Raw genomic sequence first — 27,769 nt, forward strand, 5'->3', positions numbered from 1 at the left:
GAAAATTTTTTTCAAAGAAAACCTATGATGATCTGTGTACCCTCACTCAGTCAGTATACTCCTTACTATGCTCCAGCAAAACTGGTTTCCTTTCTCTTTTTTGAATACACCAAGCTCATTCCTGCCTAGTGCCTTTGTTCTAGCTCTTCTCTCTGCCTGAAACCCTCTTCCCTAAGATCCTAATATGGTTGACTCCTTTTTAAACACAGATTTCCTTAATATGTATTATCTATTCTCCCTATTAAAATATGCACTCCAAGGAAACAAGGACCTTACCTGTTTTGTTCACTACTATAATCCCAGTGCCTAGCACTATGCCAGACACACAGTGGTGCTCAACAAATAATTGCTGTTGCAGAAAACAAAGGCCTAGAGAGAATCTGCTCAAGGTCACTGAGCTACTAGTGGTGCAGCCTGCTCTTTACTCCTTGACTCAGGCAGAGTTAAGAGAAAGATAAGGTTATGCCTTCAGGAAGATGCCTACTAGGGAAGAAAGGCTACATAAAAGGGGAACTAAATGCATTTTTTAAAATATATTTTTATTGATATTTTTACAGAGAGGAAGGGAGAGGTATAGAGAGTTAGAAACATCAATGAGGGAGAAACATTGATCAGCTGCCTCCTGCACACCCCCTACTGGGGATGTGCCGGCAGCCAAGGTACATGCCCTTGACTGGAATCGAACCCGGGACCCTTCAGTCTGCAGGCCGATGCTCTACCCACTGAGCCAAACCAGTCAGGGCTAAATGCATTTTTTTTTTTTTTTTTTTTTTTTTTTACCGTTGTATCTTCCACACTTAGAGAGACCATAAACGAACTACGAAAGTAGAAAATTGCTAAAAATCATGAAATGGAGGTTTAAAAGAAGGAGTGATGTTTACTGCTGGGTGGAATCCAAAACAGCTTCATGAAGACCTGGGTTTGTATCTTGGCTGGAGGCTTGTGTGACCTTAGGGGTGTATTACTGTCACTCCTCTACTCCCTAGTTTTCTCGTCAATAAAATAAATGTACTTAACCCAAAGGGTTCTTGGGGAAACCGAGATAATACGCATAAAGGTGCTTTACACAGTGCCCACCTAGAGTAAGCACTCTGACATGTGAGCTGTCATGATCGTTGTTGTTATTACTCATCAGAGCGTGCTGACCTTTCCAGCAGCTGTTGCCTGCTCACAGTTCTGTGGGGCAACAGAGAACGTCCTAGTCCCCTGAGTGGAAAGGCTCGATAACAGAAAGCTGCCGGGTATGGCTTCAGGGCCCAGCAACCAGGGAGCTTACTAGCCTTCGCCAAATTTTCCTGACCTCTGAGCAGCGGTCGGCCGCTCTAGCAATACGGTCCTCCGCTTCTCGGTGATGAGAGGCCTCGCGCTTGCGCGGTGTGCGCGGCGGCGGGCGAGGGGTGGGCGGGCCGGCCGGCCGGCGGGCGCGGCGGCGCAGGGAGGTGCGGCGGAGCGGAGCCCGCCTGTGCAGGTAACGGCGCGTGGATCGGCGCCGGGGAGGGAACGGGGGTGTGTTACGCTTCAGGCCCCAAATGGGGAGGCTGCCTTAGCGACTCAGCAGGTCTCGGTCGGCCACGGACCCGGTCAGCGGGGTCTTCTCTGTCCTGAAGTGAGGCTGGAGCGCTCGGGCGGCCCACGCAGCGTCCAGCCCCGGACGGCGTCCGAGGTGACGGCGAAGCCTCGGAGGACCGCCCGGGGCCACGCTCTGATCTCCCCACCAGAAAAACCCTAATCCCCGCGCGCCCCGGGGTAGTTTTTGAAGCGGGAAAGAGCCCCAGTTTCTGTTTGTCGGAGGCTAATGCGCCGCCTGGGTGCTGGGACCTGGGGTCAGACCCGCCGCTCTCCGGTTCTCCGTTGCCCCGCAGAGCTGTGGGCAGGCCATCGCTGCTGGAAGAGTCAGCACGCTTTGATGAGTAATAACAATGGTAATGACGGTTGATGTTTAGGAATTTAGCCCCCTCGAGTCCCGGACTTGATATAGAGGGTTCATCTCCAGGATCTGCACACTTGAGACACAGGAGCTCAGAACCTCACAGAGCAGCTTGTCTCCATTCGGGGCGGACTGTCTTCCCCACGTAACTTTCATGGTCTGGTTTTATTCAGAAAGAGGCCAGACCATTTCCATCTGCGAAAACAGCTGCCCTTTTACCCTCTCACGCCCTTCCCTTGGGTTCCAGCTCCCATGTTCCTTCACGTGGAACATGGCTTTATATGGCCTCGCATCTAAAGCCATTCATTCTGGTAGTATTTCTCTTCTGGCTCCACTTCCGTTTTTCAGAGATTTCCCCAAAACTGGGTTCTTAAAGTACAACTGTAAGCAACACGGTTCTCCAGTCAGACAGACTTGAATTGTAATCCAGGACTTGTGCCAATTTAAGTATGTGACTTGGATACCTCCCTTAACTTTGCTAAGCCTCCATATTTTTTTCCCCCATCTAAAAATGGGATAATCAAACGAATCTCCAAGTGGTTGTGAAGATGAAAACAGGTGAAGTGCGAAATATATTTAGCATGCTACCTAGCTGGCACATAGTAAGCAATCAATTGATGTCAGCTATTTTTTGAACAGTTAATTCCCCAGAGAAGCACAATTTTCTTAGAATCAAATGCAAAATATAATAATAACAAAACTTTTTTCATCAGTTACATAAGGAAGGTTTTTAAAAGTGATGTTACTTAGTGCAAAGAGTACTCAGTGAAGATGATGCAGTGGGCCATGTGGGCCATGACTTGATACAATCATTTGGGAAAGCAATGGAACTATATGTCAGGAGCTTCAGAAATGTCAGTTACTTCATTTCACAAATGCACATCGGAAAATTTTCTTTGGGAAATATTCCTAATGCAGAAAGGTGGTATTGTAGCATTATTTATGGCAGTGAAAATATTTAAACTTTTTATATTGGAAATTTTTAACATACACAACAGTAAATTAGGTAAATGACCCTCATGTGCTCATGACCCATCTTTAACAGAGATCAATATTTTTGCCTATCTTGTTTTTGTGAAAAGATTTAAACCTACTAAATATCTAAAAACAGAAGAGTTGAGTAAGCTGGTGTACATTTATTTAGAGTGTTATGAAGCTTTTAAAGTAATTTGGAATTATGTATATGGTGTTATCACAACTATGAAAATTCAAAATTAACATCCAGTCTATGTGTAGAAAAACAGAAAAATGAGTACAGTAAAATATTAACTAGTTTCTGTTTAGTGGTGGGACTGTGGATGGTTTTCTCCTTTTCTATTTTTAGATACTTTATAAATAATCTATAAAAAATATATATTGTTGTTATAACAAAGAAACAACAAACAAAACCTATAAATGTTGCACCGGAACACGATAGGTTATACCTTTTACCGAGAATAGCTTTAACTCTCCTTGATCTATTTTAGCAACCTACATTTACATGAGCATTCTTGTGTGCCATTTTGTGTTAGTGCTTCATATTGAGCTTATGGTCAGCTAACACATTCAAATCTTTAACCAACCATCCTTATGTGTAAGTGATTTCTTTTTTTAATTTCTTTATTGATTAAGGCATTACATATGTGTCCTTATTCCCCCATTCCCCTCCCCCCACGCATGCCTTCACCCCCCTGTTGTCTGTGTCCATTGGTGAGGCTTATATACATCCATACAAGTCCTTTGGTTGATCTCTCCCCCTTACCTGCACCCTCCCCTACCTTCCCTCTGAGGTTTGCCGGTCTGATCGATGCTTCTCTGTGTGAGTGATTTGACTCTGAAGTTTTATTCCCTTAATTTTGACTAGTGTTCCCCTTCAGGGTAGAGCAAGATTTCTTGTGAAAGGATGACTCATTTTCCCATTTCTTCTTTTTTTCCAACTCATACCTTATGCATTTATTTATACACTCTTCCTAAAACAACCAGTTTGAACAATTCAAGTAAAATAATTTTGTTTTATCACAATATTTTTCTTTTTCAAATAGATTGTAATGAGATCTGAAATAAATCCATTCTGCTCTTGATTGATGACCTAAATCTGCTTTTTAAAATGATAGAGTACATTTAAAAATATTTCAGGGGAGGGGCCACCTTACAAAAAAATGTATAAGGCAGTGGTTCTCAACCTTCCTAATGCCGCGATCCTTTAATACAGTTCCTCATGTTGTGGTGACCCACAACCATAAAATTATTTTCGTTGCTACTTCGTAACTGTAATTTTGCTTCTGTTATGAATCGTAATGTAAATATCTGATATGCAGGATGTATTTCCATTGTTACAAATTGAACATAATTAAAGCATAGTGATTAATCACAAAAACAATATGTAATTATATATGTGTTTTCCGATGGTCTTAGGCAACCCCTGTGATAGGGTTGTTCGACCCCCAAAAGGGTCGCGACCCACAGGTTGAGAACTGCTGGTATAAGGAGTTTTGTTTCAAGTCATTATGTGAAGAAATTTTGTTTCCTAGGTATGCAAAGAAGCCTTTTTACACAGATGTCCTTAGAGATAATATGGATCAGTCCAGAGTTCTCCTCTGGGTGAAAGCAGAACCCTTTATAGTGGGTGCCTTACAGGTCCCCCCTCCATCCAAGTTCAGTCTTCACTACCTCAGGAAGATATCCACCTATGTGCGAACCCGGGCCACAGAGGGAGCTTACCCACGCCTGTACTGGTCAACCTGGAGGCACATTGCATGTGGGAAGCTGCAGTTGGCTAAGGATCTGGCATGGCTTTACTTTGAAATATTTGATAGTCTTGCAGTGAAGACACCGGAAGAGCGCCTGGAATGGTCTGAGATTCTGTCCAACTGCACATCTGAGGATGAAGTCGAAAGGCAGAGAAATCAGGTATGGCTTTATATGTATGTGTGATTAATTACTTTGGAAAATAAACTTTAACTTTTAATTTTTAAATTAAAACATTTTATTTTAAAATTTTTAATGTATACACTAGCCGTGTAGTATGTGGTTTTAGGTTAATGATCATTGTAATCCCAAAGCGCCCCTTGGGTTTTTGAAATTTTTAAAAACCAATTTGGCAGTACTTAATAAATTAGTCCTTAGTTAGCAATCCTTGTTCACCTGCTTCCAAAGCAATGTTACAGGAACCCTATAATAAAAAGAGGGAAATATTTTCATTGACTTGAAAAGATTGCCCTGTTGGTGTGGCTCAGTGTTTGAATGTCAACCCATGAACGAGGAGGTCACAGTTGGATTCCCGGTCACATGCCTGGGTTGGGGCTTGATCCCCAGTGTGGAATGTGTAGGAGGCAGCTGATCAATGATTCTCTCTCATCATTGATGTTTCTTTCTCTCTCTCTCTCTCTCTCCTTCTCCCTTCCTCTCTCTGAAATCAATAAAAACATCTTTTAAAAAATGTATTTTGAGGTCAATGAGTGCTTATGAACCACTGATAGGAACCACCTGACTTTTAAAGTGAACATCTGCTATGTGCTGGAATTCAAAGATTAGAACAACATCTCTGCTTTCATGGCTTCATGGAGCTCATGGACTAGTAGGGAAAGCTGGTGTGTAAAAACGTGCTATTTAATAGTGTGAAATATACAATAATTAAAAGTACATAACATACAGAAATAGAATAGAGAAGAGAATGATTGATGCTGATGATCAGGAAGGACTTCACAGAGAAAGTATATTAATCAGAATCGGCTAGTTACAGTAGCAAGCAATCCAGCATTTCAGTGGCTTGCACAATAACAGTTTACCTCTCATTTATGCAACATAGCATCTCTGGGCTTTTATTGTCCAAGCAATGACTCAGGGACCCAGGCTTCTATCTTTTGGAGCCACTATTATATTAGTCAGCTTTGCTGAGTTAAAAAGAAACAAGCAAAAATGGCATTCTAGTGGCTTATAGTAACAAAGGTTTTTTTTTTCCCTTGTTTATTTTACATGTAGACTACATTTTAGCTATGGATCTCTTCCAGGCTGTGGCTTGGCTCTCTGTTCTTATTTGAGGACCCACACTGAAGAAACAGCTTCTGGGTAGCTCTTTAATTTTTGCGACAGAGGGAAGAGCAACAAAGCAGGAGGAAACTCATGTGTAACATAAACTATGACTACTTTCATTCCATTGGCTATAGTTTTGTCTTATGTCCATTCCTAAAATCAATGAAGGGAGAAAGTAAACTACCTCACAGGAAGTAAGGAAAATCCCATGGTTCGTATAAGCCTCTTGAAGGATAGGGAAGTGAACAGTTGCAAATATAATACAAATTGTCACATCCTTGCCCACTGGGACCTCACAGTCTTTCTCTTCTATTTTTACTTTTTTGAGGGGAGAGTTTTGGGGAGGCTTGAAAGTAGACTGGGAAATGCCATCTAATTGTGTGCCCAGGAAGAAAAGAAAAGGTATTTAGTTAGCATCTAGCCAGTCTTTGCCACATGGGGTAATATATAAGCAAGGTTTTGAGGGACTGAAAAAAAGTTTGGCAAACAACCAAGAGGGGCATTACGATTAATTATTAATCAAACATTTATTGAGTGCCTACTATATGCTAGCCCCAGTAGAAGATACTGTAGATACAGAGATAAATAAAAACTCCAAATTTTTTGAGTGCTATGTGCTACATTCTATTCTTATTAGGAATATAAAAATGAAAAAGGATCTGGTAGTCCCCTGGGGAGGCAGGTATATGAAAGAATAAAAGTTAGGGAATTATGCTGATTTAAAAAAGCCAGTCCCCCAAGTTTATATACAATATAATTCTGTTTATATAATATTTTTGAAATGACAAAATTATAGAGATAGAGAACAAATAAGTGGTTGTTAGGGATTAAGGAAGTGGGGGTGAGAGAGAGAGAGAGAAGTGGGTATGGCTATAAAAGGGCAACATGAGGGATTCTGTGTTGGTGGAAATATTCTATATCTTGACTATCAATGTTAATATCCTAGTTGTAATATTTTACTGTAGTTTTGCAAGATGGGAAACTGGGTAAAGTATACATGGGATTTCTCTTTGAGTTCTTACAACTGCATGTGAATCTACAGTTATCTCAGATAATTTAATTAGGAAATTAAAAAATGTTTGCCCTGGCCGCTGTTGCTAAGTGGTTAGAGTGTCGCCATGCACTGAAGGGTCTCTGTCAAGGGCACATACCTGGGTTGCAGGTTCGTTTCCAGGTCCAGGTTTGTGTGGGAGACAACCATTCAATGTGTCTCTCTCACATTGATTTTTCTTCAGTTCCTTAGCAATAGCAATTTTTAGCCAGGTTGGGAATCAGGGTAAACATAAGTATTTTTAGCCAGGTGTATTACTTTCCTTTTTTGCCTCTCCTGTGTGTGTATGGAAATGCATATATTAGGATAATCCTGAGCTTCAAAACCTGAGTTTCAAACCACATCCTTCAAACAAGAAATCACTTATAAACATCTATAAGACTGGCCCTTGTTGCTTTTTTAAGTCAAGCAAACATCCCTTTAAGAATTTGATGAAAACCTGAGGCCTGTTCCCTACAAAATATACATACACAAAAAGATTACTCACAATTTTAGGTGTTGCACTGATATCCTAAACTTTCTTAATAAGTCTGTATGTGAGCCTTAGGTAAACTGACCTCTGTGTCTTCCTTTGTTTCATCTATCTATCGATCTATTTATCCATTTTGCTAAGGATTTTTTTTAACTAATTTTAAAATTCTGCAGTACTGTACTTTTAAAAAGTATGTATTTCATTCTTCTTCATAAGTTTTGGGAGAGAATGTCTGTGGCCATAGATGCTACACAGCTTTCCAAGAAGGTGACTCCAGTTTAATTAGCTTCCGAAACTGCTACATTTGTGTATGAGAGACATACATAGCAAATGCTAGCAATGTTTCTATATACATTTGTCTTCCTAGAATCAGCAACCTGTTGAGAATTTTTTTTACTATGTCTGTTTAGTTGTAAACCTAGTGATTGATATGGTTTTAGGACCTGTGTTCATCATTTATTTTCTTCTTGGACAGCTTTCAGTGGACACCCTACAATTTCTGCTCTTCTTATACATACAGCAGTTAAATAAAGTCTCCCTGAGGACATCTTTGATTGGAGAAGAGTGGCCTAGTCCCAGAAACAGATCTCAATCTCCTGACCGGACTGAAAAATCCAGTTGTCATAATAAGGTACTGTTCAATTTCGGTGTCTTTCTCTGAAAGGGAGATTGTTTGTAGAGAGATTGTTTGCCTTCATTAAAAATTATGTTGTGATTACTTATAAAAGCCACTGATTTTCTGGCGTGTTTTGTTTTGTTTTTCACTTTTTTTTCCAAATTATAAAATAAAATCAAGGTGTGCAATCTTAAAATAGAGAAGTGACTTCAGTTTCTTCATTGACACAAAAAACACATGTTTTTCAGGCATATCATTCACTGTACTCTTATTAGCATTCCCATTTTTGCAAATGTTAATTTGAATCTGCTTATTTGACTTAAGATAAATAAAAAGGTGGAGTGTTTACATAGTCTGCTGAAATCTGAAAAATTTTCTAAAAATATCTTATGTTTAGGTAATATGCTTAAGTATACTTAAACTCAGCATGTTTAAGTAATTATTTGTGATGTGATATCCTAGAAGTTAAATTTAACCAGTTAACTGCCACGATATTTTGAATTTAATTAATAAAGATCCGCTGCTTGCATTTATAGATGCTTATGGCGTACAGATGGTTAACTGCCTCACATTTTGAGTTTTAGAAAATTTTATTCTTTATGTTTTTATAAAAATATGTTTTTATCTGTTTATGTAAAAGTATTTTTTAAAACCTTAAGTGTAGATCTCAATATTTTTATCATGTACAGGCTCTTTAATCTCCTTTTTCGAAGAAATCTGTTCACCCTTATATTCCATGATAGTATTGCCTCCTGGTTCTGCTTCTGCTGCTTCTCACTTTTCATGAGCCTCCTTCCCTCTGGCCCTTACAAGCCGTTGTTGCTTAGGATGCTGCAAATTTTGTTTTCTCATTCGACATAGTTATTCAGCATAATTCTTTTTCTTCCCATGGTTTCATATATCTCAATTGTCCTAAGTTTTCCTCCATTCTAGATTTCTCTCTGGACATAGATGCCCTATTTCTACTTTAAGTTCAGAATGTGCAAGTCCAGATGTATTAGAGATGCCAACCATTGCCTGCTATTTCCACACCATAGAGATGCCAAACATAGTTCCTGATGAATGAGCACCATTTAGAGATGGTGTTTTGAACTAAGGAAGCCTGCATTAAAATCTGGCTCTGCCACTTAATATCACATGATTTTAGGCAATTCAGTTTATTTTTCTAGGCTTCTCTTCTCCAAGTGGGGATGATAATGCCTATTTCTTAATGGCTGTGAGAATTCAGTAATATATGAGCTTGAGGTTTGTTGCGTAGTAGCACCAGTAAATGGTGATTCTAGTTTGTGCTATAGTGTGACCTCTCCCAACAACTAATTAGACCAGGGATGGACACTTGACTAGAGTAGCCAATTCCCTTGTATGTATTTAAAATTGGTCTGATTTGAAATGATGACCTGGCCTAATCAGTATCCCCAGGGACCAAAGAAAACCAGTTGGTGATGGGTCTTCACTTGACAGCTCATGTGGCATTGGGACCAGAATAGTCATTAAATTCATCATTGACCTGGAGTTATGAGGGATTAGAAACTCTGCGGTAATCAGAGGAAAAGAAGAGAATGGAACAGACATGCAGAGAGACACTGGCCCCTGAGAGAGAACCAGGTTCAAGATGGCTTTCCAGTTATAGTTCAAATGAGACCTACCTGTACTGCAGTTTTGGAGATGATTGTGTGTCCCTACAGTACAATCACCCTTTACTTGAATTAATTTGTATTCCCCATGTCAGTGAAAGTCCACCAGCCACCCATGTTCTCTCTCTCATCACCCATACCTCATTAGTTATGGTCTTACTGATTGTGCCTCCAAATAACTCTTTAAAAGTCTGTCCCTTTTCTTCCTTTTATATAGGCCGTAATGCCATTTTGGGGGGCCTTAATTTCTATAATTAGGTCCTACTTTGTCACCCTGCTGTTAGTCTACAGTCCACCCACGACACTGGATTTTCTCAAATGCAGAAGCATTATATCTCACTTCTATACAAACTCCATCAGTGAATTCTCATTGTCATTGGCGTTTTCACATTGTACTCTATGGAACCACCACAGTGCCTACTATGGGGGAGGGGGATGCAACAAAAGGAAGGAAGAATAGGTGAGGCTGTGGATAGCCCTGCTTTGATATGTCCTTTGGCATCCAAATGAGAGTTTATGAAAAAAGAAAAAAAAAGGTATAGCTATTGAGAAAATATGTTTGCACACAAAATAAAGCCCAGATGTCTTAGTGTTTTACTAGTATACAACGCCTTTCATGATTGGTCTTGGCTACTGTTTTAACTTTTTTTTTTACGCTGTCACTTCCCAGCATGCTTTCTTTACCTCACCCAGAATTTCCAGTTCTTTGAACACAGCAGGTAATTTTACTTCTATGGGCCTTGTTACATGCTGTTTCCTATGCTCAAGTGCCTTTTTTCCTTGTCTGTTTGCCTAACAACATCGATCAAGAATCTATTCACACTGCACCCACTATGATTTTTTTTTCCCCAAGTGGAATTCATTTTTCTCATACTCATAGAACGTCTTTCTAGATCTTTGCTACAAGTCTTATCTCATTGTGTTATGATTTTTTTTATATTGTCTTTTCACTCATAGACTCTGAGTTCCTTGAGAGCAGGAACTATGTCTTATTCAGTTTTTATAATTCATCACTTAACACTGCTCATATTTCAAAAAAAAAAATCTGTCAAAGGAGTAAGCCACATCATTGGGACACCTGCTAACACAAAGCTTATTCCTAAAGTTATAGTCTCTCTTAAATTTAATTACTGTAAGATAAGTTTCCTTGCTTCATCCAGTGGAATTTAAAATATTTTGTAATTTGAGCAGGTAACTGAAGAAACCCAATGCTTCATTGAATGGATGTTCAAGGTGGTTATTTTTATGTTTGATCTAAAACTTTTAGAGTATTTACTAGGTGTGTGACCTTTTAGAGTATTTACTAGGTGAGTTTTAACCTTTAAAAAAATTTTCATTGATCTTAGAGAGAGGAAGGGAGGGAGAGAAACGTTGATGTGAGAGAGAAACATGAATCGGTTGCCTCTCACATGTGCCTAAACTAGAGATAGAATTCTTAACCTGAGTATGTGCTCTGACTGGAATTGAACTTGCCACCTTTTGGTATATGGGGTATATAGCTCCAGCCAGCTGAGCCATACCAGCCAGAGCTTTTTAACTTCTCTATCTCTATTTCCTCATCTATAAAATGGGCTATTTTAAGATCGTTGTTAGTATTAAATATGTTAAACTTTGTGTAACACTTAGTGCTTGGCACACATTAAGGGTTAGCTATTAGTATTTTGAATTGGCTAGGGTGGAGAGAGAATCTGTTTATACCTATCTCATACACACACAAAATCTTATAAGGTTTATTTGACACCTTAAATTCTTTGTTGGGGATGAGGCAAAGTAGAAATACGAAATAATTAAAGTATAAAAGTTTCAAGTCTTAATAGAATCTCTTTATTCTGTTAAGAGTGTTTTCTTTTTTAAATGTTTTTTAGAACTGGAATGATTACAGTCACCAAACGTTTGTCTATGATCATCTGTCAGATCTCCTTGAGCTGCTTTTAGATCCAGAACAACTCACTGCATCATCTCATTCGACTAATAGTAGTCTGGTCTCTAGAGAAGCTGTGGTGGCACTCAGCTTTCTTATTGAAGGTGCAGTGAGGAGAACCAGGAAGATATACCCACTTCATGAGCTTGCACTGTGGCAACCACTACATGCAGAAAGTGGCTTCTCAAAGATCTCTAAGACCTTTTCTTTCTACAAGCTGGAAGCCTGGTTGAGAGCCTGTTTGACTGGGAATCCATTTGGTACCTCTGCTTGCCTCAAGTCTGGAAAGAAATTGGCTTGGGCTCACCAAGGTATTTAATTCTTTAATCTATATTAAATTTGAATAACAACTTAGAGAACCTAGTGTTTTCTGATATTAATGATCACACATCTTCTGTAGAAGACCTAAAAAATATTGCTACTATAGAAGCGAAAAGGGGATCATTTTTCTTCTGTATATATGCCTTTTTCTCTCAAGGCAGCAATAGTCTCAGAGGATTTATTAGTTCAGGTCATTTTGACTTCAGTTAACAGAAACTCCAACTTCAGTTAGTTCTCTTTTTGCTCTGCTTTTCTCTTTTTGACTCTTTCTTCCTCTCATTCTCATAAGCTCATTTGCTTCAGGTCTTCCTATTATGCACCACAGCAGAATTTGGCCATTCCACAGTTATACAACCTCAGGTCCTTTCTAGCTCCACAGACACAAGCAGACTAGATATCTCTAAATTGGAAATTTAAATTTATCATAGAATCTGGCTTTGGTTGCATTAGTTATCTATTCCCAATAGCCCAGCAATGGATAAAGGGATAGGTTCAGGTGCCATGTGACTTATTGGGGCCCAGGTATAAGTTTTAAGAGAAGTAGGTGCCTATATTCAGGCAAATGTCAGACAAAATTAATTAAAAAAACACCTAGAATATACTTTCATAATATCTGAATTTTAAAGATAAAGAGAAAATAGGTTCTTTGCAACAAATGTAAGAAAAAAATCAGTTTTGTGTCAAATTTTTATAATGCAAAAAATGGTTGATTGACAACTACAGAACCTTGAGCAAAAACATAGTGATCTAAGAATTCTATTCAACTGAGCTATTGCTTTAGTATGAAATCAAAGACTCTCAGATATGTAAGTCTCCCATAAATACATAGGAGATATTACATAATTCTTAATGTTGATAAAAGAATATAGGTGCAAATAAATTTTTAAATGTTAGAGTAGGAACTAGTAGAAAAAAAGGATATCTAACCTCTTAGGATTATACTAAACTAGAGACCCGGTGCACGACATTCGTGCACTGGCGGGAGGGTGTCCCTCAGCCCAGCCTGCACCCTCTCCAATCTGGGACCCCTCGGGGGATGTCTGATTCACAATCCAGGACTGCTGGCTCCCAACCACTCACCTGCCTGCCTGCCTGATTGCCCCTAATCGCTTCTGCCTGCCAGCCTGATCACCACATAACCACCCCCCTGCCACCCAGATCAATGCCTAACTGCTCCACTGCTAGCCTGGTTGCCCCCAACTGCCCTCCCCTGCTGGCCTGGTCTCCCCCAACTGCCCTCCCCTACAGGCCTGGTCCCCCCCAACTGCCCTCTCCTACCAGCCTGGCCACCCCTAATTGCCCTCCCCTGCCAGCCTGGTCCCCCCCTAACTGCCCTCCCCTGCTGGCCTGATTGCCCACAACTGCCCTCCCCTGTGGCCATCTTGTGCGAGGGTGTGATGGTCAATTTGCATATTACCTCTTTATTATATAGGATATTAACAATGGTACATAGTAGGTTAACAAGTAATTTTTATCTTTTTTTGCCACTAGTATTTAAAATTTTTCTATAACAACCATGTATTATTTATCTAATATAAGGTAATAAGAATTATTTTAAAAAACAAAGAATAACATACTTAAGTGATCTCTTCACATTTAGCCAGTATTCTTTACAAGGGTGTCCTGATGGCTTGCAGGGAAGTGCTATCTGAAAAGCCAATCTCATAATAGCAGGACTGTGTTAGGAGGACAGCCTGCACAGATTTTTTTGAGTGTCAGTTTGTTCAAGGCACTATGTTTGAGAGGAAGATGTGCTTTCAGTATGATCTTGGGAGTAAAGATATAAACCAAAAAAGAATTCATGAAATGATATGGTAAATAACTTAGGAGAGGTTCAGTATTAGTGTTATGGCAATTTAAAGAGATTATTTAAGGGTAGGGATGATAAATTAAGGTCTCTTAGACAAGATATTTGAGTTGGCCTAGCTCTCCAAAGCTACTAGTATATGACCTTAGGCACATTACTTAATTTGAAGGGTAGACATGAAAAATATCTTGGCTTTATCTAGGCAATCTTGAATAGATTGTAAGTTTTAAAAGTCTTTATAAAAAATGTAATTTATTAAATACTGCACACATACAGAAAAGTACAGAGAATAGTACAGCAAACACCTCTTTACCCAATACTCAGATCTAACATTTTTAAAATCTTATATGTATCTAATTTTAGACATATACACATGTAGAAATGTGTAACAACATATGGTTGATGTTTTTCTTTCATTTGAAACTATCTCATTTATATTTTTCTTAAATAGTTGAAGGGACGACCAAAAGAGCTAAGATTGCTTGTAATACTCATGTGGCCCCTAGGATGCACCGCATGGTGGTGATGAGCCAGGTTTACAAGCAGACATTGGCCAAGAGCTCAGATACTCTGGTGGGGGCACATGTAAAGATTCATCGTTGCAACGAATCTTTTATATATCTGCTCTCTCCCTTACGGTAAGCACAGTCTTCATAGTGTTCTGATATTTTGACATTGTCTTTGGACTAGGATTGATCTCTTTTTCACCATCCTATATAATAAAAGGCTAATATGCAAATAGACCAAATGGCAAAACGACCCGGTCGCTATGACATGCACTGACCACCAGGGGGAAAACACTCAATGCAGGAGTTGCCCCCTGGTGGTCAGTGTGCTCCCACAGCAGGAGCACCACTCAACTGGCCAACGGGCACCAAACGCCGAGCTCACGGATGGCAAGTGCAGCGGGAGCCTCTCCTGCCTCCTCAGCAGCTCTAAGGATGTCTGACTAAGGGCTTAGGCTCGCTCAGTTGAACATTTCTCAAGGGCTCCCGGGCTGCAAGAGGGCGCAGGCTGGGCTGAGGGAACTCCTGAGTGCACAGATTTCATGCACCAGGCCTCTAGTCAGAGAATAATTTTGTAGTCAAATTTTATTTTTTATCTTATTCTCATTCACAGGAATTTACCTCATTTTTTTATTTTTCAGGTCTGTGACAATTGAGAAATGCAGAAATAGTACCTTTGTCCTCGGCCCTGTACAGACTGCTCTTCACCTCCAAAGCTGTGACAACATTAAAGTCATTGCCGTTTGTCATCGTTTGTCCATATCTTCTACAACAGGCTGCATCTTTCACATTTTGACACCTACACGCCCACTTATTCTCTCTGGGAACCACACAGTAACTTTTGCCCCTTTTCATACCCATTATCCAATGCTGGAGGACCATATGGCCAAAACTGGCCTTGCTACGGTGCCTAACTATTGGGATAATCCAATGATTGTGTGCAGAGAGAGCAGAGACACAAGTGTCTTCCGACTCTTACCACCTTGTGAATTCTATGTATTTATTATTCCCTTTGAAATGGAAGGGGACACGACAGAGATACCTGGGGGTCTTCCATCTTCATATCAGAAAGCACTGGGTCATAGAGAACAGAAAATACACATCTGGCAGAAAACTGTGAAGGAGGCTCGTTTGACAAAGTAAGTATTTTCTAGAAGTAATAATTTGTCTTTTATGTAAAATTCCATGAAAGCAAATTAATCTGCACGTATTATAGCTGTGCTAAAGTAATAAGAAATATAAAATATGTCTTTAGTTAAGGCTTGTATTTTCAGGTCAGTATTTCAGGTACAGTTTGATTGGAGAGATGAGACTGAATGGATACTCAAGTATTAGACTTCCCTTTTCAAAGAAGCTTAAGTTTAATTGGCAGATATAAAACTTATATGAATGAAAGATCATATATAGCATATGCCACATAATCCTATACTTAAATGGATTATTTTTAGTTTTTAATTTACTCTTCTACATTATGATGGTGGATCTCAAGCTTGATCGTGCATCAGAATCATCAAGGGCTTGTTAAAAATGCATATTTCCTGGCTCCACCACACTGCAGACTGATTCCTTATGCTAGTCCATAGACTAAGGCCAGTTTTTGTCAAAATTTTCCCTAATCCATGCTTTCCTAATCCATACAGTGTTTTCAAATATAGCTAAATTTAATCAATTTAAAATATTGGTTTTTATTCTGAGATGATTTTCTTCCTACTTTTGAGTACTAAACTGTCCTATTTTTAATAATATGCTGTGGTAGTAGACCATTGTGGCTTATTGTCCACCACAAAATTTTATTTTAAGAACATTGGTCTTTGACCTCTGGAAGCCAGGGACACACTACCTGGTTTATAGCGATTCAGAAAATATCTATGTGGTAGTTAGTGAAGATTAATGAAAGAAGTAGCATTTGTGTTGGAACTTGAAGAATGAACCAAGTTTGGATAGGAAGTGAGGACTGAACAGAATACTTTTATAGCACTAGAGGAGCAGCTGTGGAAGCAGAAGCAAACCTTAGGTATCCTGGAAATCAATTGCTGAAATAGGATTTTGGGTATGGAATTGGGGTATTTAAGGTTGGATAGTATATTGTGCCAGGTTTTATAGAATCTTGAATGCCAGGCAGTGAAAGTTAGACTTACGTGGAATGAAGCAGTAGGAGTCATTAAAGGATTTTGAACAATGGATTGAAGTACAGAAAGCTATTTCATTTATTCAGGAACATTTATAGAATGCTGACAGTGTGCAAACTTTCTTAGATGCTATGGCAGATTTAAAAATGGGTAAGGAAATGTGATATAGGAAGATCCTCTGGTTAGGGAAGTCAGGGTGATATTGCAAGGTCTAGACCAGCCGTGGGCAAACTACGGCCCGCGGGGCCGGATCCGGCCTGTTTGAAATGAATAAAACTAAAAAAAAAAGACCCTACCCTTTTATGTAATGATGTTTACTTTGAATTTATATTAGTTCACACAAACACTCCATCCATGCTTTTGTTCCGGCCCTCCGGTCCAGTTTAAGAACCCATTGTGGCCCTCGAGTCAAAAAGTTTGCCCACCCCTGGTCTAGACTAAGAAACTGGACTAGAATGGAGAGAAAGGGGTTGGAGACCAGAAATACTTTAACAGGAGGCAGGATTCAGTGTAAAACTTTGTGAAGAACACAAAATCACAGGTGATTCCAAAAATTTTAGAAACTTTGCATTAAATAATTTTCTTCTGGAAAGAATAGAAAATAGTAGGTAACCAGAATAAATCATTATTGTCTGTACAAGTATTTGATATTTAATCAAAATTTGTTAGAGATATTAGGAAAAGAATATAGGAAATATAGCACCAAAAGATGAAGGTTTGCTTCTTCTACAACATTACAACATTGTCCACTTGAGAGCTGAAGCTAGTTTGAGAAAAGAGTATCAGTTCTTTTGGGGGATCTTTACAATGCCGTATGTACTGATAATATCTTGATCATTATGATTCTTTTCCTTAAGACAGAAAACCTTTAATAATTTGATTCCATTTGCCTAATATTATTTTTTCTGGTTATTATTTTGGACAGTGGCAGCCATTCTAAAATGTTTCTATTTCTTATGATTTAGACTGCTGTTTGATACAGGAGTAAAAATGATTATTTTAATTAGATCTTGGTTTTATTAGATTTTTAGTGTTCTTTGGATAGCTGTCCATATTGTACTGGAAAGTACTCAGACTCAGGAATTAATACTGACGATGCCACTTTACTATGTGATGTGAGTGTCATTTAACTTCCCTGGCTTTTAATTGTATAATGCATAAAGTATAAACATATTCCTCACTTCATGTGATTTATGTGCAGATTTAGTAAGTAATATGTGTGTGAGACACATTGTGTATAGTGGTATGTGCTGTACTGTGTTTAGTAGTATGCATATGACATAATGTTTAATGTTATCTTTGTGAGACACATCTCCTGGATAAGATTGTTTACCCAGAATATCTGAGACCCAACCTGTTAGAATGAAATTTATTCTAAGAGAATTAGTAATTGAAAAAAGACTTGATCCAGTCCTAGCTGGATGGCTCCGTCTGTTGGAGTGTCATCCCATGCACCAAAAGGTTGTGGGTTCTATTCCCTGTCAGAGCACATATCTAGGTTGCAGATTGAATCCCTGGTCTAGGTGTTCATGCAAGGCAGTTTATCAGTGTTTCTTTCTCATGTCGATGTTTCTCTCCCTTCCTCTCCGTCTAGAATCAATAAAAAAACAAACATATCTTCAGGTGAGGATTAAAAAAAAAAAAAAAGGACTTGATCCAGCCACAGGATTTTCTGGATGCATTCTTATGGCTTTGTTCTCATCTTATGGATTTTGGGAAGAAATACAGGGTGGAGCAAAAGTAGGTTTATAGTTGTTTCTATGGAATATAATACAATAATTAATAATACAAGAATAAGTTGTGTTTTGCATACTCACAACTGTACCCCTACTTTGCCCCACCCTGAATATATCCATACACAGTTGCTACATGCCAAAAAATGTAAACATCACTAATAGAACTCATGCTTTACCTGGAAATTCATTGTGATAATGCTATCTTTTGCAAACATTCCACCTGGTTTGCATCTCATGAATTGAGCCACCAAGACAATAATACTACAAACTAGTCAGTCTCATATCATAGAATAATGATGACCATAATAGCTGGTAATATGTATTGAGCACTTACTATGTAACAAGTACTGTTTTAAGCACCTTTTATGTATTAACTCATTTACTCTTTATAACAATACCCTATTACAGAAAAAGAAACTGAGAAACAAAGAGATTAAGTAATTTACCCAAAGCCACACAGGAGCTGGGATTCTCAACTAGTCATCCTGGTTCCAGAACCTGGGTTCTTAGTGTCTATTATTTTTTGGAAACTAGTGTGTTATATAATTAGAGGCCCAGTGCACGAATTCATGCACCAGTGGTGTCCCTTGGCCTGGCCTGCAGGATCAGGCCAAAACCGGCTCTCCAACATCCCCTGAGGAGTCCCGGATTGCGAGAGGGCGCAGGCCAGGCTGAGGGACCCCACTGGTGCACGATTGGGGCCGGGGAGGGATGTGGGAAGTTGCCCAGCTGGGGAGGAACTGTGGGAAGACTCCAAGGCGTGTTTGGCCCGTCTCGCTCAGTCCCAATTGGCTGGACCCCAGCAGCAAGCTAACCTACCGGTAGGAGCGTCTACCCCTTGGTGGTCAGTGCACATCATAGCAATTGGTCAACCGGTCAACTGCCCCCTCGTGGTCAGTGCACGTCATATCGAGTGGTTGAATGGCCTTAGCATATCATTAGCATATTACGCTTTGACTGGTTGAATGGACAGACACAGCATATTAGACTTTTATTATATAGGATATATAATCTATATATATAAAAGCCCAGCGACTGGAACGGCGGAACGACCAGAATGACCAGTGGCTATGACACGCACTGCAGCAGTCAACCAGCCTGATCTGGGCCCCGATTGGCCCCTCCCCCAGCCAGCCTCACCCCTGATCAGCCCCCAACACCCTGATAGGGGTGGGGCCAGCCAGCCAACCACCCACGTGACCCCCCCGTCCCCCACCCTGCCAGCCCCGACCCTATGGGCCCCCATGGGGTGGGCCTGCCAGATCCCACTCCTGCATAAATTTGTGTACCAGTCCTCTAGTATATAATATAATAGATACTTATAATGATGCTATATAAAAATGATCACTGGGAAAACACCCTTTTAAAGCAATTTTATTGTTTGAAAGTTTCTAGTATTTATATGCCTAGATTTTCTGTACACACATGAAAAGCTTATACACATGTACATGTGGTGCGTATTTAATAAACATTGACTTTGAATCATTGTGTATTCAGGTGGTAAGATCATGGATAACACTAAAAACAAGGAAAAGCACTCAATTTAACTTTGGGAATATAGGAAAACAGAAGAGTTATTGATCAATTTGAAAACAAATTGCCAACATGTCTTTTAAAAATGATTAGATTGTATCATTTTTCTGCTCTGTCCCCTCTAATGACTTCCCATCATACCTGGAATAAAATCTAAAATCTTTACCATACTACCAGCCCTCCTGCTGTTCTTTTCTTCATTTATTCCCCTTCTGCCATGTACAATCTTCTTGCTATTACTTAGCCATTGTCCTTGGACCAAAGATCACCAGGAATGGATATATAGAACAAAGCTGGGTCTTACTACTCATTGCAAGTAGGGAGAGAATTGTGTTTCATTTCAGGGAACAGGTGTTAAAAAGAACTTACTGGGTTTTGACTTGTGTTAGATGATTTGGAGGAGGGTTCTAGGAAGGAAGGCTTTGTTGTGAGTTGGATGCTATATGGAAGCAAGAGATTCTATCATTTGGCTTAATAATTTTTGTACTAAAGGCGGGAAGAATAAAGTGGAGCTAAAACTATAATTGTAAAGAAGCAGCCATTACTCATTAGCCTGGAAAGGGTAATGTTTGGTTATTTTGTGGTTTGGACCACAAAATGTTTTGTCTTTTGTCTGGACTGAGAAGATTATGGAGTGGTCGTGTCCTTGCCTTAATCTATTATCATCCCAGAGTGGTTTTGTGTAATGTGGATCTTCTGTGGAATTGTTTATGTTCAACAAACAAACAGCACAGCTACATTAAGACCTGATAGTACTAAGCTAGTTCCTCATTGTCAGAAGCTACTCTTCTCTTTCTTATCTTGATCATATTAATATGCTCTCATTTTAGAACTTTTGCACTTCTTATTTCCTCTGCCTGGAATGTTTTTCTCCAGATATTTATTTGCTCAACCCATCAGTTTATTCAGACCTCTGCTTAAGTGTTATTTTAGAGAAGGTTTCTTTGTTCATTCCTTTTCTAAAATAGCATTCTCAGTACTCTCCATTCCCTTACTCTGCTGTATTTTTCTTGAAGGCATTTACAACTACTTAAGTTCATATCATGTATTTATTTTATTTATTACCTATCTTCCCTACTAGAATACACATCCATAAAGCACATAGACTACACAGATCACATTGTTTTTTTTAATTAAATCTTTATTGTTCAGATTATTACATTTGTTCCTCTTTCCCCCCCCCATAACTCCCCTCCTCCCAGTTCCCGCCCCACCCTCCGCCCTCACTCCCCACCCACTGTCCTCATCCATAGGTGCACGATTTTTGTCTAGTCTCTTCCCGCATCTCCCACACCCCTTTCCCCCCCAAGAATAGTCAGTCTATTCCCTTTCTATGTCCATGATTCTATTATAATCACCAGTTCATTCTGTTCATCAGATTATTTATTCACTTGATTCTTAGATTCACTTGTTGATAGATGCATATTTGTTGTTCATAATTTGTATCTTTACCTTTTTCTTCCTCTTCCTCTTTTTAAAGGATACCTTTCAGCATTTCATATAATACTGGTTTGGTGATGATGAACTCCTTTAGCTTTTCCTTATCTGTGAAGCTCTTTATCTGACCTTCAATTCTGAATGATAGCTTTGCTGGATAAAGTAATCTTGGTTGTAGGTTCTTGGTATTCATCACTTTGAATATTTCTTGCCACTCCCTTCTGGCCTGCAAAGTTTCTGTTGAGAAATCAGCTGACAGTCGTATAGGTATTCCCTTGTAGGTAACTGAGTTTCTTTCTCTTGCTGTTTTTAAGATTCTCTCTTTATCTTTTGCTCTTGGCATTTTGATTATGATGTGTCTTGGTGTGGTCCTCTTTGGATTCCTTTTGTTTGGGGTTCTCCGTGCTTCTTGGACCTGTAAGTCCATTTCTTTCACCAGGTGGGGGAAGTTTTCTGTCATTATTTCTTCAAATAGGTTTTCAATATCTTGCTCTCTCTCATCTTCTGGCACCCCTATAATTCTGATGTTGGTACGCTTGAAGCTGTCCCAGAGGCTCCTTACACCATCCTCGCATTTTTGGATTCTTTTTTCATTCTGCCCCTCCGGTTGGGTGTTTTTTGCTTCCTCGCATTTCAAATCATTGACTTGATTCTTGCGCTCCTCTGGTCTGCTGTCGGGAGTCTGTATAATATTCGTTATTTCAGTCCGTGTATGCTTAATTTCTAGTTGGTTCCCCAATATAACATCGAGGGTCTCATTAGTTTTCTTGTAGATCTCATTATGTTTATCGGCGGCTTCTAAACAGTTCTTGAGAGACCTTAAAAGTGTGGTTCTGAACTCTATATCTTCCATTGACAATTTTGTCCTGTTTCTTTGTCTCCGCATTTTGTTATGCTTCCTTGGTGCACCCCCTAGTGGTCTTTGTGCGCAGTCTTATAGTTAAACCTTGATTGTTGTAGCTAATACCAGGGAGGGTTTGACCTCCAGGCCAAGTGGCTATGAGAATCAGCTGTGTCTGCAGTGGGAAAACTTCTGTCCTCTAGGGAGGTGCTAATCTAGCCTTTGCCTGAGGCTATCTGGCAAATGCCTCTGTGCAGGGCTTGGGCGGGGCGGGTCGAACAGGATCAACAGGGTGGGCCGGAGAGAGCAGTTATGGCGGCTCTCAGTCCTGTCCCCAGGGGCTCTGCCTCTCTGAGTCCCAGCACCCGCTGCAAACCTCGGAGAGAAAGCTGCACTCGCTCTGACCGAAGCCAGACAGTCCCGCTTCTCCCGTTTGAGTCTGGGTCCCTAAAGACTCGCCTGTATCTGGAGCTCAGAGTCTGTGACTCCCTCCTGATTGAAAACGCCAACCGCGCCCTCCGCCGCCAGCCCGCTCCGCGCACTCCACACCTCAGAATTTGACTTCAGCACTGCGCCTCCTCTGAGTGTCCGTATGCGTTTCTCTTTCCTCCTAGTTGTAGCACTTCCACTCAGCCAGCGTTCCTGTGGTTCTGGGTGATGTCCGGTCCGTTTTTTAGTTTCACTTTTGAAGTAGTTGTTCAAGGCAGCAAACTCTGGCGTTAACCTCTGCCGCCATCTTGGTTCTCCACAGATCACATTGTTAATGGCGTCCTCTAGAGTCGTACAGTACAGACCCTCCTGGACAACAGCCTTGTCTCTTCTCCTTTGCACATTTATCCCCTTAAGTCAGAACACTACACAGCATTACTTGGTCCTCAGTAAATATCTGAGTAAATAATCACAGTAGGACAAATTATATAATTATTGATAACTCTTTACAAGGAGGGCATTGTATTTGACTAAATTAATTTTTGAGGGTGATGGTCTAATGTACAGAACTGAACAGAACAGTTATTTGGAGAGAACAAATGGGTAACTAGAAATAATTTAACATTTATTCCATTAACGTGTTTTCTAATCATTTGGAGTAAAATTAATATGAATTAGTGTTTTTACATTCTTTTTGCTTTCAACTACAATTTTAGGGATCAAAGGAAGCAGTTCCAGGTGCTTGTGGAGAATAAGTTTTATGAGTGGTTGATTAATACAGGACATCTCCAACAGCTGGACAGCCTTGTGCCCCCTGCAGCAGGTTCCAAACAAGCAGCAGGATAAGACTCCTACATCAGAACACAGGTAGACATTTATAATGCAGACCACTTAAAACAAATTACTTTGGGGAAATATTGTAAGCACACACAAAAAAAACTGCACAGAATATTATGTTACCAACTATTGCCAAAATTTTTCCACCACTCCCATCAGCATATACAGACCTTTAGATACCCATGTTTGCCACAGTTTATAGTGAGAAGACCAACAAAATATTTAGGTGGAGCCTATTGAATTATGGGCAAACATAACAGCCAAGTTTTGTCTTTTTTGCCTCTTACCTGGCAAAATTTGTACTGTCCAAAGATACTACTTTCCCCATACATAGCTTTAAGAATTTTATTCCACCTTCATAACATATCTTTCCTCTTTCCCATCACTCCACACACAAACCAATTAATAAATTAGGTGGTCTTTGTTCATTGCACATGAGCTTTAATAAGTTACCAGAATTAATCCAAATGAAGATTTGAATTCTGAACTCTAAGAGATCATAGATTCTATGGAGGAGAAGATGGATAGAGACAAATTTAATGGAAATTATTGAATCCAAATATGTAGTATTCTTTTTATAGACATTAGTATACTTTAGCATTTTATAAGTACCGCGCGCTAACCGATTGCGCACCTGGAGCTCCTACTTTGCCATTTTAAAGATTGACAATAGAAAAACAAAGGACATAAATAGGTAGAAAAAATACAAAACACAAAGATACTTTCACTTAAAATTAAAGAAATATAGGATACTATTTTTCATCTATCAAATTGGCAAAGATAAAAAACTGATGGTATATAACACTGGCAAGACATTTCACTTACCATTGGGGAAAGTTTAAATTTGGAGGGTAGTTTGGCAAAATCAAAATTAAAAATACATGTATTCTTTGACTTAGTAATTTCATTTTTTAGATTTATCTTATAAATGCACTCATGTATGGAAAGATCTGTGTAAAAAATATGTTCATTGTAGGATTGTTTGAAATAGCTGTAGACTTGAAACAACCCACATGCTTCTCAATAGAGGACTGGTGCCTAATGAACTGGTGTATTCATGTCATGGAATGCTCTTTTAAAAGGATGAGGTATATCTGAATGTGCTGATATTGAATGATCGCTGAGCCAGGGGTGGGAGGTGTGGGATGAATGTGTGTAAAATGTTCCCTTGTGTGTTTGCAAAAAGGAAAAGATTATCACACATATTTATATGCTAATTATATGCCTTAAAATTTCTAAAAGATAATAAATTATTAACAGTAGTTATCTTTGAGAAATGAGACTGGGAAAACATTTTAAGTTTTTTTATTGAACTATAATTCACTTACATACAAATCACCTTTCTAAAGTTAAAAATTCAACAGCTTTTATTATATTCACAAGTTTGTACAACCATCACCATTAACCCAGAACATTTTCATCACCCTAAAAATAAACCCCAAACACATAGACAGTTACTCCTTATTCCTCCAACTGTGGATATCTTCTTTCCCCCTAGTATTTGACAATCGCTAATATTTCTTAATTTGTCAACTCTTGACATTTCATATAAATGAAATCATATAACATGTGGCCTCTATATCTGGTATTTTTCACTTAGCATAATGTTTTCAAGGTTCATCCATGTAGCATCTCAGCATGTCAGTCCTTTTTATGACTGGATAATACTCCATTATATAGATTATACCTCACTTTATATGTTCATCAGTTGATGGACATTTGAGTTGTTTCCACTTTTTAGCTATTGTGAATAATGCTGCTGTGAACTTTTGTGTATACGTTTTAATATAGAAATGTTTTCATTTTTCTTGGGTATATACCTAGGAGTGGAAGGTCATATGTTTAACTTTTGACTAACTGCTCAACTGTTTTCTAAAGCTGTGTACTAATTCCTTATTGTTTACTTTATATATTGTTTGCATTTTTAAAAGTTATTTTTATTTAAAAAATTTTACAATATTTAGTTAGTAAATGCTATGATTAAGAACTGGAAATCTGCCTGGATGGTGTGGCACAGTGGTTAAGCATCAACCCATGAACAAGAGGTCACTGGTTCGATTCCCAGTCAGGGCACATACCTTGGTTGTGGGCTCCATCCCCTGTAGGGAGCATACAGGAGGAAGCCAATAGATGATGTTTCTCTCTATCCCTCTCCCTTCCTCTCTCTCTTAAAAAAAAAAAAAATCAATAAAAACATAGTTTTAAAAAATGCTAATATGGCCCAAAATTTAAAAAAATAAACAAAACACAAAGAATTGGAAACCTGATGAAGATTATAAGGAAACTAGAGGCCCAGAGCACAACATTCGTGCACTGAGGGGTGGGGGGATCCCTCAGCCTGGCCTGCTCCCTCTCGCAGTCCAGGACCCTAAGGGGTCCTTAGTACTGTTGTGGAGGCGGAAGAGGCTCCCACCACTGCTGCTGCATTCGCCAGCCATGAGCCCAGCTTCTGGCTGAGTGGCACTTCCACAGGGGGAGCACACTGACCACCAGGGTGCAGCTCCTACATTGAGCATCTGCCCCCTGGTGGTCAGTGCACATCATAGTGACCTGTCATTCCACAGTTTGGTCGACTTGCATATTAGCCTTTTATTATATAGGATGGGAACTATAAAAGGGTAAAATATTAGTTTAAACTAATCCCCATAGCCTGCTAATTTTTAAGGTTTATGTATGAATCTCTTTTTTTATTATGAACTGATGTGTTCCTTAGAGAAAAAGGAATATAATTATCTTTAAACTTTATGTATTTTATTACTCCTAATTAATCTCAGACCTTGAAAATTTATGTGATTTTTATAATTACAAAGGTTTTTTTCCTAATTATTTGCAGGAAGGCAATAGAAAATGTGGTTAATTTAAATTTTTCTTTTATTTTCAGGGCCCTGGAAACATGAATGGAAGCTATTCATTGGGAAGGTGCTCTTGCTACTTTAAATGACTTTGGGCTTTCTCTTCCTTGATTTCCATTCTATACTCATTTATTACCATTTCAGTTGAATTTTAGGTAAACTAACTACCATATAAATGTACTGCTTATAGAATATCAGAAGATTCATCTTTGTGATGCCAAAATGAAAAGTTGATGAAGTCAGTCCCATTGTATATATGTTCATATTACAGTGATTGATGTAGATTTAAAAGTTAACTTCACATTTTAATTTGTATGATAAAAGAGTTTCATCCTTTCTGGTGTTAAGAGTTCTATAGTTCTTTGTAACTATTTAAAAAGAAATAGCTACTTTCTTCAATAATAATTGGAAAGAAAGTATGATTGTTGGTATATAAATATAGCAGAGATAGTTTTGTACAAAGATATTTTAGTCCTTAAAGTATGAAACTTAATGAAACTGTAAAATCTTTATTTTTCATTTTTTGCTTCAGATTTTCAATAAACAGAGCTCTAAAAGGTAATTTTCTCCTTTTGATAAAAAGTTAAGCTTCACTTTTAACTTTTGAAAATGTTCCCAGTGTTATTCTGTGATGTTATATCAAAATAAAGTTTACATTTGATTGGGAAAACTGTGTTCTTTAAGATAATGTAAAACAGTTATCAAATTAGTAAAATGAATCTGGTTGCTGATAAATATTGTTTTATTTGCTCATTGACTAATTAGTAATTATATCAAAAAAGGGCTTAATCTTTTATTTCTAAAATTAAAATTAAACCTCGGATTGTGTTAATTCTCATTGAGGTTTCCATAGTTTTATTTTAAGGTGAAATGCGAGCAAGCAGAATGTTATCAAATAAACATTGGAGTTATGGAAGTGTATTTTGTAAATTGCTATTGGTTAATAAAATTAATGGTATTAATTACTTTCTTTAAAATTTATAAAATTCTCAAAACTACACATATAACTGAATACTTTGTTTCTCATATCAAGGTACATTTATCGTTTTCTGATTGACCATAATATATCTTGGGGCATCTCATTTATAAAAATATTTGTTGGATACTTGGTTGGTAGAAAGATGAGGAAGTTGGACTTCTAAGAAAAATATACTTGACCAGGAAAAGTAAAATGGAGGTGGGGGTTTTTTCGTGTGTGTGTGTGTGTGGTCTTTTTTAGCATATATAAGATGTAATCTCATTCTTAAAGTCAGAGGTATATTAAATGCCAACATGTTCTCTAAACAGGTCCCAGTATGATATTACAGAGAAATGCCACCTGGCTTAGCTAAACCTTTGCAAATTCAAGAGTGCCTATAGTAGCTTTCTGTGTTAGGCTACATATGTAGCACTCTTTCTTGTGGATTAGAATTGTGTGTGTGTGTGTGTGTTTAAAAAATTTCCAACTTAACAGTTGTAAGAATCTGAATTCCTACATATTTTTTGTCTAGATTCACCAAGTGTTAACAGTTTGCAACATTTCACTTTACCACTCTTTTTATAGTACCAGAGGACCAGTGCACGAAATTCTTGCACAGGTGGGGTCCTAAGGCCTGACAGGAGATCAGAGCTGACCGAGGCCTTCCTTCATTCTGCACTGCCCCCTGGTGGTCAGCGCACACCATAGTGAGCAATAGAACTCCCAATCTCCTGGTCCAACTCCCACGGGG

The 27,769-nt window shown here is 38.8% G+C and overlaps 1 protein-coding gene across 5 annotated transcripts; it reads left to right on the plus strand.

Moving 5' to 3' along the window:
• Positions 1–1,405: 1,405 nt before the first annotated feature.
• TBCCD1 (TBCC domain containing 1) lies at positions 1,406–26,898 on the plus strand. Of its 5 annotated transcripts, XR_004974228.1 has the most exons (9): positions 1,406–1,468; positions 4,438–4,816; positions 7,937–8,092; positions 11,577–11,943; positions 14,212–14,398; positions 14,908–15,405; positions 23,088–23,238; positions 26,090–26,127; positions 26,593–26,898. XR_004974228.1 is itself a non-coding variant. In XM_036351319.1 (8 exons), exons 2-7 carry the CDS (start codon positions 4,481–4,483, stop codon positions 23,215–23,217), a joined length of 1,674 nt encoding a protein of 557 aa, XP_036207212.1. In that variant the 5' UTR covers positions 1,406–1,468; positions 4,438–4,480; the 3' UTR covers positions 23,218–23,238; positions 26,090–26,898. The 5 variants fall into 5 exon arrangements, 4 of the variants coding, with proteins under 4 accessions (XP_036207212.1, XP_036207213.1, XP_036207215.1 ...); XM_036351319.1 differs by having other exon boundaries at positions 26,090–26,898; XM_036351320.1 differs by having other exon boundaries at positions 7,982–8,092; positions 26,090–26,898.
• Positions 26,899–27,769: the final 871 nt, after the last annotated feature.

The sequence above is a fragment of the Myotis myotis genome, unplaced genomic scaffold, assembly GCF_014108235.1.
Source record: "Myotis myotis isolate mMyoMyo1 unplaced genomic scaffold, mMyoMyo1.p scaffold_m19_p_2, whole genome shotgun sequence".
Classification (NCBI taxonomy): Eukaryota; Metazoa; Chordata; class Mammalia; order Chiroptera; family Vespertilionidae; genus Myotis; species Myotis myotis.

What these genes read in the sequence shown, in the direction of transcription:
- TBCCD1 (XM_036351319.1), top strand. Translation starts at nt 4,481, where the DNA reads ATGGATCAGTCCAGAGTTCTCCTCTGGGTGAAAGCAGAACCCTTTATA. An exon ending in AATCCAGTTGTCATAATAAG is followed by an intron (nt 8,093 to 11,576) that starts GTACTGTTCAAT and finishes AATGTTTTTTAG; the next exon opens with AACTGGAATGATTACAGTCA. An exon ending in TATCTGCTCTCTCCCTTACG is followed by an intron (nt 14,399 to 14,907) that starts GTAAGCACAGTC and finishes TTTATTTTTCAG; the next exon opens with GTCTGTGACAATTGAGAAAT.